The 11,225-nt window shown below is 51.1% G+C and overlaps 1 protein-coding gene across 1 annotated transcript; it reads right to left on the bottom strand.

The window, feature by feature from the left end:
* Positions 1-1,912: 1,912 nt before the first annotated feature.
* Positions 1,913-9,773, bottom strand: Scn2b (sodium voltage-gated channel beta subunit 2). The gene is made up of 4 exons (XM_090319410.1): positions 9,515-9,773; positions 3,833-3,999; positions 3,150-3,360; positions 1,913-2,246 (listed from the first exon to the last, which is right to left on the bottom strand). Exons 1-4 carry the CDS (start codon positions 9,582-9,584, stop codon positions 2,047-2,049), a joined length of 648 nt encoding a protein of 215 aa, XP_090175536.1. The 5' UTR covers positions 9,585-9,773; the 3' UTR covers positions 1,913-2,046.
* Between the last annotated feature and the right edge of the window lie 1,452 nt (positions 9,774-11,225).

Genomic DNA, 11,225 nt, shown 5'->3' with positions numbered 1-11,225 from the left:
CTGAGGGAGGAGAGCGCATGATGTGACCACAACATGAAATCCGCAGACTGTAGATGTGTACACTGCTACCCTGGGTCCCAGCAGGTTCGTGGTATCCACTCCCAGCTGGTTGGCTTGGAGAATGGGGAGCATCCACCAGCTCCAGGCATCCTGCAGGCTTAGCTCAAACCCATTGGCAGTGTGTTGATTGGCAGTTAGATACTGAGCTGATGACTCTAGAATTCCCAAAGGGCTGGACTCACCTTACCCAGGGGTTTTCTAGTTTGGATGCCCACCTCCTACACTGTACCCACCTTCCTGGCTTCTGCACTCCTGACTCAGTGGTGTCTTTTCTCTCCCCTCCCTTCCTCCCTTCTCAAAGTGCAGATTCCAGAGTCCTTTCCTTCTCCCCTAGCTCCATCCTGAAGGAATGACTGCAGGTGGAAGGGGGGGGGGGTGTAGATGCACCAAAAACTTTCTCTTGGTCCTCTAGTGATGACCCGGCAGTCCCTCAACGCTATTATGGCTTTATGTGCATCCCTGGCACCGGCACAGTGCCCGGCACCAAGTAGATACTCAGTGAATGGTGGTTGAAGTGAATTCACCTGAACCCTCTTTCCCCATATGCCAGTTTTCTCTTCCCAAACTGGCCGTCTTATGGACAGGGGCTGGAATCCCTGAGACCATCAGAGTCCTGCCTCCATTCTCTTCTCCCAAACCCACTCCCTGCCCAGATACCTGATTCCCTGAGCCTTCAGGGGGCAGAACCCCCCACAAGCTACTTCCTTCTCCCAGAAGGAGGTAGAAGCCCTTCAAAGAGGAAAGCTATGGCTCTGTTGATTCAAACTTGAGACCTAGGAAGGAAGCAGGACTTTCCACTTCTGTCACTTGAAGCCTCAGTTTCCCCATCTATGGCACATGGGATTTGGCAATTGATCTCTGAGGCTCTTCCAAGGTCACGTTCTCTGAGTTGGCAGTGCCTGTCCCTGTCTTTCCCTTTCTCTCCTGGCTTCAACAGTTCCCTTTGAATGTAAGATGGCAGTGAAAGTTGGCTCCCCTCAACCTGCTTCCTGTCCTACAAAGGGAGCTAGAGGGCGGGGGGGGGGGGGGGAGCAGACTGAAGTCACCATGGCTTCTTCACACTTCCCTCCTTCCTGGAAACTGGGCTCAAGGCAGCAATGGAAGTCCACCCAGAAGTTCCACAGGAAGCTGGCCCTGGGCGCCCCACCCCTCACTCTAGACCTCAGCTACCCCAGCACAGGCCTAAGGGCAGCCAGTGACAGAAGGTAGTCTGAGGGCAAACTCCAGGCCTCCGTCCCTCAGCCACGTGGACAGGGGCCTGCCATCAGTCGGTCCCTAGGGTGAGGCACAACCCTTTGAGGAGCTGTTCTTCTAATACAGTCCCCAACATCCCACCAGCAAACCACAAAACTCCTCCCAGGGGACAGCCAGCCACGGAAACGAGGTCAGAACAGAATTCAGTGGCTGAGGCTCCGGTCTAGCTTTGTTCCAGCCCCCACTTTCCTCTGGAAACTCGGCCATGCCTTTGTCATGCCCCACACATAAAAGGAACCCAGCCTCAACCCAGCTTGACAGCTGTTTGGGCCAGGAAGAGCCAGAGGAGGACAGTGAGGCCAGAGGAAGGCCTTTCCAATGCAGCCCCAGGCCACCTTCAGCATGGGACACCCCAACCTCGGCCCAGGTCCTCTCCAAAGCCACCACCGGACCAAGCCCTGGACAGGCTGGATGGCTGACAACCCCATCACAGCTCACCTTCCTCCATTGTCTTTGTGGGACCCCCACACATGCCTCCTGCCTCCTCTCTGGAACTGGCAAGTTGGAGCCCCTTCTCTCCTCTCCCCAGGGACCCACACAGCCTGAATGCCATGGCAGTTGTCAGATGAACAAGGGGGGGTCGCTCTTGGTGTGACGGGGTCAGGAGGCCCCAGGTTAGTCCTGAGCGCCTTGTCGAGATAAGCACACCAAGAGAGGGCAGGCAGGGTCACGCTGTACAGGGCAGACTGGGAGGGGACAGGACACAGGGAGGGACTGCAGGGTAGCCGCCCGTTACTTGGCACCATCGTCCACGTTGCCCTCGCCGTCCGTCTTGCCCTCCTCCTCTGTCTTCAGGTCGTCCGTGCTCAGTTTCTGCTCTTTTTTCCTTCTCACACATTTGACCACCATCAGTGCCAAGATAACCACAGCCAGGAAGCCGCCCACAGAGACCCCCACGATCACCGCCACGGTGGAGTCTCGCTGTGGGGGGGCTAGAGGAGGAAAAGAAGCAGATGTGCTGAGCACAGGGGGTGGGAAAAGAGTCTTCCCCCAATCACCCCAAAGTATAAGGGGTCCTGACTTCATTCCTCTTCAGGCACGGGGTTTTAGTCAAAGCCAAAACCCGCCCAGGCCACACCTGTAATGCTAGCTACTCAGGAGGCTGAGATTTGAGGATCGTGGCTCAAAGTCAGCTCAGGTAGGAAAGTCTATGAGACCTTAGCTCCAATTAATCATTAAAAAAAGCTAGAAATGGATATGTGACTCAAATGGGCACCAGCCTTGTGCAAAAAATAATAATAATAATAAAGCTAAGGAAGAGCAGGAGGCCTTGAGTTCAAGGCCCAGTACTGGCACCAAAATAAAACAAAAACAAAGAAAAGCAAAAACCACCACCAGCAACAACACTTCCAAGCAAGCGACCTCTAGTGCCTGTGAAACCCCGCCGGTACCACTGGAGGAGACGACAGCAGGATAGAACATTTCACATCACAGACCTTGAAACCACATAGACCCGAGTGTGAGTCCTGACAACACAATTTCAGAACATGCAACCTCAAGCCACTTCTCCCTCACCTTGGTTTTCTCATCTGAAACATGGGGTTAATAGTAGCTTCTCCCAGATGAAGCTTTGACGAAGCTAAAATGAGTTACGGCATCTAAAGGGCTTAGGCCTAAGACAGGCGGGTGAGCGCCCAGACAATAGAAGCTGCATGGCTACTACTAAAACAGTGATCGAGATTCATGCCATCCTAAGGACTCTCAGGTCTGGTCCATCAGGGACCACTTGCCCACGCCAGCTGTCCCTCCGTCTCCAGTCTTCCTGAAGTGCCCTGAGCTAACTGACTGGGTGGAGGAAGCCCAGGGACCCCAGCAGCCTGGCTCCCCAGCCTCACCTTCCAGGAGAACCTGCAGGTTGATCTTGCCATGGCCTCGATGGCGGTCAGGCGGATTCATGATGTAGCAGTTGTAGATGCCTTCATCCTCCAGCCTCACATTTTTCAGGGTCACTGACACGTCGTACTTGCTGGGGTTCCCCGAGAACTCTAGACGGCCTTGGAACCTATCCAGCTTCAAGTTAATGATCTTCATTCGAAACTGGAGAAACTGGGGGATCACGGAGGACAAGGAGGGTAGTTGGATGAGCAAGACACTGCAAGGGCCAAGCGCTGCTGGCTCATGCCTGGAATCCTACCTACTCAGGAGGCTGAGGATGAGGGTGATGGTTCAAAGCCTGCCTAGGCAGAAAAGTGTGCGAGACTCTTATTTCCAATTAACTAACCAGAAAACTGTGGAAGTGGTAGAGTGCTGGCTTTAGTCGAAAGAAGCTCAGGGACAGCACCCAGGTGCTGAGTTCAAGCTTCACAACCAACAAGAAAACACCCTCCTTCCAGCACTCACATCTAGCAAGAGGCAGTTACCCCTAGAAGGGCTTACCAGGCCTACCCAAGTAGACACTGGGTACCAGAGCTCTCTGGAGCAGAAAGCTTATCCAGCATCCTCTGGGATTGTGTCCAGGGCTGGAGCAGGTGAGGGGAAAGTGGGCTCCAGGTTCTCCACGTACCCACCCAGGACTCACCATCTCCTCAGAGCAGTTACTACACTCCTGGTAAGTCCAGTTCAGGGAGAACTGCTTGTGGTTCACGGTGTAGCAGGAGTTGAAGGTGCAGGACAGGCGGGCATCAGAGCCGTTCATCACGCTGAGGGTGGTGGGAACCGTCACTTCCATGCTTCGACCTGACGGCACTGCAGACAAAGCCATGAGCTGAGGAGGATGCTGATGGGAGGGAGGGCCCAGGCATCTGGAACAGGCGGATGGCTAGAGGGAGGGAGGCAGAGCAGGGGTGGGTCCCCAACATCTGCCGTGAGTCAGGAAGGGTGGGCCGGGAAGCAGAGCCAATAGAGTACCAGATGTGGTCCTTATGGTCAAGAAGAGTGAAGAATGGATGAGGATGGAGAGCAAATCAGATGACCAAATCACACACCCCCAGCTCTTCTAAGACCATTTCTGGACAGCTGGTCTACCTCATCCCTATTTTGTCAGAGCCACTTGCCAGCTGCAATACAAAGTCACTGGAGGGCTTGAGGGCTGGGGGAGAATTATCACTGAGGACTGGGAAATGGCATAGATAAGGAAGCCTCATTTCACTTGGATTCCATCTCAGCCCCAGCCTCTGTCAGCTGGGAGAACGTGGGCAAGCTCCTTCACCTCTCCGAGCCAGCCTCCTTCTCTGTAAAACACAGCTGATAACACCCATCTCTGGGCTGTTATGAGAACTAAAATAGGCAGTAAATGTTCAGCAAGTGGTAGCTTCTGTTACCCTAAATTTTCCTCCTCAATTGGAAGGGTTTTCAAGGAGAGCTAGGGGAGTCTCTGGGCATCAGGGCACCTTGAAGACTGACTCTCGAGCCTCACAAACCCCCTGGATCGGACACAAGGAGGGGCTTGTAGGGATCCTGGTTTGCAAACTGGGTGGTTGCACAAGGCTGCTGGCCCCACCCAGAAGAAGCAACCCTGCAAGTCTGCAAGTAGAGAAGCCAGAGCCTGCTCAGACCATCCTTCTGCTCTCCCACTGGGTGAGGGGTCAGAGCAAGCAGCACAAATTGAGGACCAGAGATGCTCTAAACTGCTCTGACTCTGGAAAGCACCACAGAGCCCTGGCATCAGGGACAAGTGATGCAGACCTGCATGGCCAAGGACTCAGTTATGTAATGAAAGTGTTCATTAGAGTAGCAGCAATCAGGAAAGGTGAAGAGTCCCCCACCTGGAGGAACAAAGCCCAGTTCCCTTCCCTGCTCTTTCAGACCCAGTCTGAAGATACCTGGCACAGCACCAGGCAAGGAGGAGGTGTACAGCACCGCCCACTCTGCAGAGGCTGAGAGATCTGAGGGAAGAGCTGATAGACGTTTGTCCTGAGTTTACCTTCAACCCCACAAATGCCATGCCTTTCCAGCCCCTACCCCTGCAAAGGCTGTTAGCCCCCTTTCTCCCCTCCCCAGCCCCTCTTCTCCTCCAAAACAAAATGCTCTTTGAGCACTGGCTTCGCCCAGTACATTCTACTTTCCTTGGGCTTTTGTCCCACCCCTGCAACCCTAGGCAATGCTCTGGTTTTGAACTTGAACCCCCTCCCCCCAATTCACTTCATCTTGAAGGAGCCAGCCCTCTGAGGGGGTGAGAGGAAAGAACTACAGGGAGTCTTTTCCTGGCCAGCGGCAGGTGCAATGCGGACGACCAGGAGGGATGTGTGTGCCCTCTAGTGGTGGTAGAGGTCAAACATCAAATCCCATCTGCAGAGAGAGGAAAGGGATCAGCAAACTAGAGGAAGCCAGAGCTGAGGGTGTGGCGGGGGAGGGGGCTCGGACAATTCCCACGCTGCAGATCTACTGAGAGGGGCCGTAAGAGAGACACTGAGAATAGGGGCCAAGCTTTCACCACAGTAATAGTTCCCAAGATTTCACCTATACCCCCCCAAGCAGAGGTTCAGGGGCTCAGGGGCAAGGCTTCAGGCCTTCTAGGCACTCACTAAAAATATATCAGGAGTCACCAGGCAGGAGCAGTGGCTCACACCTGTAATCCTAGCTACTCAGGAGGCTGAGATCTGAGGATCATGGTTCAAAGGCAGCCTGGACAGGAAAGTCTGTGAGACTTGATCTCCAGTTAACCATCAGAAAACCAAAGTGGAGCTATGGCTCAAAATGATAGAGCACTAGCCTTGAGCAAAAAGAACTCAGGGACAGTGCCCAAGGCCTGAGTTCAAGCCCCATAACTAACAAAAAATGCAAATAATTAGAAATTAAGAATGCATTGCTCAAGGTCAGAACTATAAGCATCATCCTGGTCTCTTGGAGAGTTCTGCTGCCTCAGGAAGGTGAATTCAGACCCACAATACCTCCTTTACAACAAAGCTATCCTGATGTGGAAATAGAGTACAATGAAATCAAACCAACAGCCCAAGCTCCCCGCTAGTTACATGAAAAAGCTAGAATTTGAACGTGTGCTGCCTGGCTTCCAGGCAGGACTGAGGGATGTAAGCTGAGAGACAGGGTGGTTGTCTCTCAAAGGCATCACAGAAAACAAAATCTCCTGCTGCCCACAGGCAGGTCCAGCCCCAGATCTGCCAGCTCTCCACCACAACCCTTTCTGTGCAACACTACAGCAGGCAATCGTTCTCCCCTATGAGGAAGCCACCATCTCTTCCTAACATTCATACTTGGACCAGAACTGAGACTAGACCATGGCCTGTGACTTCCAACTCCCAGAGAGGAAACGATGACAACAGAGACGCCATAAGGATGTGGTTTCTGGTCCTAGCTCCTTACATCATAGATGATGCTCAGCTGCTCTTCTCCAAGGCACATCTGCCTCCCTCAGGCCATGACCCAATCAGTGTCATCCCCTGTTCTCATTGGCCAGCCCATCTTGCAGAGACCCTGAAAATGTGCTCATCTGACAAACAATATGTCTTGCAGAGACTGGAAGTTAATTCTCCTCAGTTCCTTCCAACCTTATGGCAATTTCTTTGATTAAAAATATGTCCAGGCAATACCTGGAACCTCCCTCCTTGCATCCCAGGGGAGTGTAACATCCAGCCCCCCCTCCCTGTGTAAGGCCTGACTTCCCTGCCTTACCACACAGACCTCCCTGCCCACCCCAATGGCCCTACTGTTTCCCACCTCCACTCCTCTGGTGGCTCCCTCTTCTGCTGTCAGGACCAAGTCCCAGTTCCTAGATGTGGCTTTCAACCCTTTTGCTGCCTCAGACCAACCTACATCCCAGCCTCAACTCAGCTGCACTTAACTCCACTGTATGCTGCCCAGAGCTCTGATTTTTCCTGTCAACACCCTTCTTTCCTTTTCCAGGCCTTCATATGTCTTGGCTTCCAGTGGGAGGCTCTGCCACATTGCTCTGGGGTTGTCCCATGAAAGTGTTACCTCTTAAGTCACAGCCTGGGTGTCCTGTCCTCTCCTAGGCCTGTTTCTAGCTCTCCCACGTGACCCGGAGGCAGAATGGTGAAGTGATCAAACCTGGGTCCCTATGATGTTTAGCAAAATAGCCAACTTTCCAGGGCCTGTTTCCTCATCTGTAACACAAAGGACAATTATAGGACTTAGGTAGGAGAGCTGTGGAGAGGAGTAAATGACCTCCTACATGGAGAGAGCATGGTGGCATGGCTCCTGGCACACAGTCCTTGGCAGGAGATGCTGCTATGATTTCCACTGCTATGGTATTATTATGGTTCCAGTGTCGCATCACTGTGATTTGGACACATGCCTGTGGACCTCAAGAGGCTCTGGGGAACAGTTTCTTGTTCATCTGGCACCCTTGGCATATGGAGCAGCACACTAAGTGCTCAATAAAATTCTGTTGCCAGAAAGGAAGACAACTGTCTGCAACCCTGCCCCAGCAGCGATGTGCAGTGGGCTTGAGATGAAGAGTACTGGATTCCAAACACCACCCAGACTCTAGAACATCCGATATTCAGAACATTGTGAACTAAAGCCATGGCTGGATACAGCCATCTACCCCACCTACCTTTTCTCTTCCCCCACCCTCATCCAGCATTTAAGACATCTTTCCATCCTGGTGGTCGATACTATGGCAACCATCCAAGTTCCTCTGTCCACGAAACCCTCAGCCTTGAATGCCAGGAGCACATGACATCACCGCTTCAAGTTCAAAGACTCCATCCCTGCCCCCTCCCTTACCCAGGTCTCTTAAAGCTTTAGCTTCTGGCTTCTTCCAACCCTCAGCGCCCCTAGAGTTAAATCTCTTCATCCCAAACCGCATCTCCTCTCACCTCCCCCTCTTTCAACCTGCACCAGAGGCTTAGGTCAATTACCATTACTTCTGGAACACTGGGGGCAGTAGAACCCAATGTTTGAGAGAGCATGCTGCAATCAGGCATGTGGATGTTCAAATCTCATCTCACCTTATGCCAGTGATGACGTCTTCACTTCTCTGTGCCTGCTTCCTTCCCACTGCACTAACACTCACCGTTTCTAGCTCCAGTGAGGCAGCTGTGTCTTGCCTGGGCTGGTACGAAGCATTCAGAAGGGTGAGCCAAGCACACCAAGCAGGGGACAACCCCCCGTGACCAGCAGCTCACAGAAGTTCAGTAACTTGCCCACAGTCCCAGTCATGATATAAAGAACAAAGGTGGCTTTAAACCCAGATCCGAGTCCAACATTGCTATTCTGTTGTTAAATATGCCAAATAAGTCAGCAGAGGGAATAGGTTGTGTGCAGGCTGACAGAAGCTCTGCAGGTCTCTGTTTAGTCTGCCAATACCCACGAGAGGCTTACAGACAGACAGACAGATTTCCCACATATGCTCACTCACAATCCTTGGATTTGACCCTTTGTCACTTGCCCAGCAATAAGCAAGTTTAGAAGCAAGAATGAAACTATCTATAAAGCAGGCTTAAAAACAACTTTCTAGACCAGTCTCGCCCCCCCCCCAGGAAGTCGATAAATGATCAAATATGAAGTTGACACTTGAAGCCATCTTCAGGCTGGTCGGTCTATGTGTGGTTTTAAGGACCACAACCTCTCTCAGCCCCTGGGTTGGATTTGTTTTCCGGGGTCTTCCACCTCAGTCCTCCTCCACAGCCCTAGCTCAAGCCAGGGATGTTTTCTCCACCAGCACCAGCTCCAAAAGTCCTCCTCCACCCCAGTGCCCACCCCTAGCTTCTCCCCACCTGCTCCCATCCACTCCAACTAACCAGCCCAACAGAGCTTCCAGAAGCCAGACCCACCCTCCACTTTTCTATCCCCAGCTCTCCCAAACACTCAACTGAAGGCTCTAATCTGCCAGATTCCAAGAATCTAGTAGTAGTTTTTGTTTGGTGCTTTTTTTTTGGGGGGGGGTTGTTTTGAAGAAGCCCATTAGTCCCAGGATGCCACATCCACAACAGCCAAAAACTTTAAAAAAGAAAATTCCTTGAAGAGACTCTGTAGCTAGCCGACACTGTGCCCTACCCCCACGCCGCTCCTCCACAGGGAAATCCAAAGAAAACTCACTCCCCACAATAATTCTTCACCCCAGCCACACTCACTCCCTGACCCAACATTTTTGTGAGCAAGGTAGAGCAGGCACTCAGCAGTCCCAGCCTCGTCCCCTCGGCACCCGGCCCCTCCCTTCCCAAGGACACTGAGGGAAGCTTGCAGCATCGCCTTTCCCTCCTCCCTGGCCCCCCTCCTCCTCTTCCAGCTGCACTGCACCTCTGACCCCTCCGACCATGCAGATGCAGATCTAACTTACCCAAAGTGAAAAAGAGACTGAGCCCCGTGAGACTGAAGGCAGGGCGAGGTAACCAGGAATCCCTGTGCATTCTCAGAGACTGAGGGTGGGCTAGGGGAGAGGGTGATTTGAGAGACCCAGGACACAAAGAGGAGGGGTGAATGCTAAAAAGAAAAAAAGAAAAGAAAAAAGAAAGAAAATGCACAGATGTACTTCAAAGATAAATATACAACATTAAGGAAGCTTTATTTCCATCTCTCTAATATGGCCGACTTATCTGTGGCTGCTAAAAAGAGAAGTGGAGGGGGGGAGTGTGTAAGGGAGAGAGAGGAAAAAAGGGGGATGGAGTAAATATTGTGGTTAGTGGATTTCAAAAGGCAGGTGGGAGGGCATGAAAAGTCTTTCTGGGAAGAACTAAGATGCCGGATGTTTGTACCCTCTGAACTAAGAACCAAGTCAAATCTTGCCTTTTTACAGCACTTGGAATAGCTTTTAGATTTCAAATAACTATTAGAGGAATCCATTTATTTCAAAGCTGCTTTAACAGTGAAGAACACCATCTGAGGATCGTGGTTCAAAGCCAGCCCAGGCAGGATATAATAAGATATATGAAGATGTATATATATATATATATATATATATATATATATATAATATTTCAGGAACAAAAAAGGAAAGAGGTGAGAAATGGGCATTACCAGTAGAGCAGGGTTTTTTCATGAATTTGGGGAAGGCCAGGGATTCACTGAGGGAACAACAAATATTTTAAGGGGCATTAACTGTGCAATTACTTCACATGTGCTATCTCATTTTACTTTTTTTCCACTCTGTGTGTGTGTGACAGAGAGAGAGAGAGAGAGAGAGAGAGAGAGAGAGAGAGAGAGAGAGAGAGAGAGAGAGAGAGAGAGTTGCTTGTATAGGAGCTTGAACTTTGGGGCAGGCACTCTAGCACTTGAGCTACACCTATACTTATTTTTGTTTATTAGAGGGTTTTTTTTTTTTTAATCTTTTAAATGTGTCTGCCTAGACTGATTTCATACAGTCTTCGTCTCCTGAGGAGCTAGGATTATAGGCATGATACGTCACTGTACTCTTAACCTTAGGGTAGATTTCTGTCATTCCTTCTTTTCCTCCTTTTCCTTTCTTCCTGCCTTTATTTTGTATTTTGTGCTGGCTTGGTGTGCCATCCCTGAGCTCTTCCACTCAAGGTTGGAGCTCTACCACTTTGAGCCACTACTTCCAATTTCCTGGTAGTTGATTGAGTTTCACAGATTCTCCAGTGGCCTCAGATCTCAGCCTCCTACCCAGTTTATACCTAGTAGGGCCTGGAAGCAAACTAGGATATTTGTTAGATGCCTATTTTCATATCACGTATCACCTTGACAAAGAGATCAGGAATGCCCCTACCCCATAAGGCCCCTAGTTTAATGCCCAAAAGGAGGATGCAAAAAGACAAGATATGGAGAAGCAAAATGTGAGCCCCATATAGCACCTGGCCAAGAGCAGACAGCAGGGAAGGCGGGGTAAGAGATGCATAGGAATACCCCAAGAAAAACGAAGGCTTTGAGAAGGCACTGGAGAGGGAATGGGGAAAGACAGGAAGAAGAAAGTGATCTAAGCAGGGATGATCAGAGGGGGAAGAAATTAGATACACAGTAGCCAGAAAGCAGAAGGGCTCCAGTCTCAACCCCAGATCTGGCTCGGACTTGGTCCCACAGTCAGGAGTGCCTGG

The sequence above is a fragment of the Megascapheus bottae genome, chromosome 27 (genome assembly GCF_031878675.1).
Source record: "Megascapheus bottae isolate mThoBot1 chromosome 27, mThoBot2.hap1, whole genome shotgun sequence".
NCBI classification, from domain to species: Eukaryota; Metazoa; Chordata; class Mammalia; order Rodentia; family Geomyidae; genus Megascapheus; species Megascapheus bottae.
This window is presented reverse-complemented; position numbering and strand designations above follow the sequence as displayed.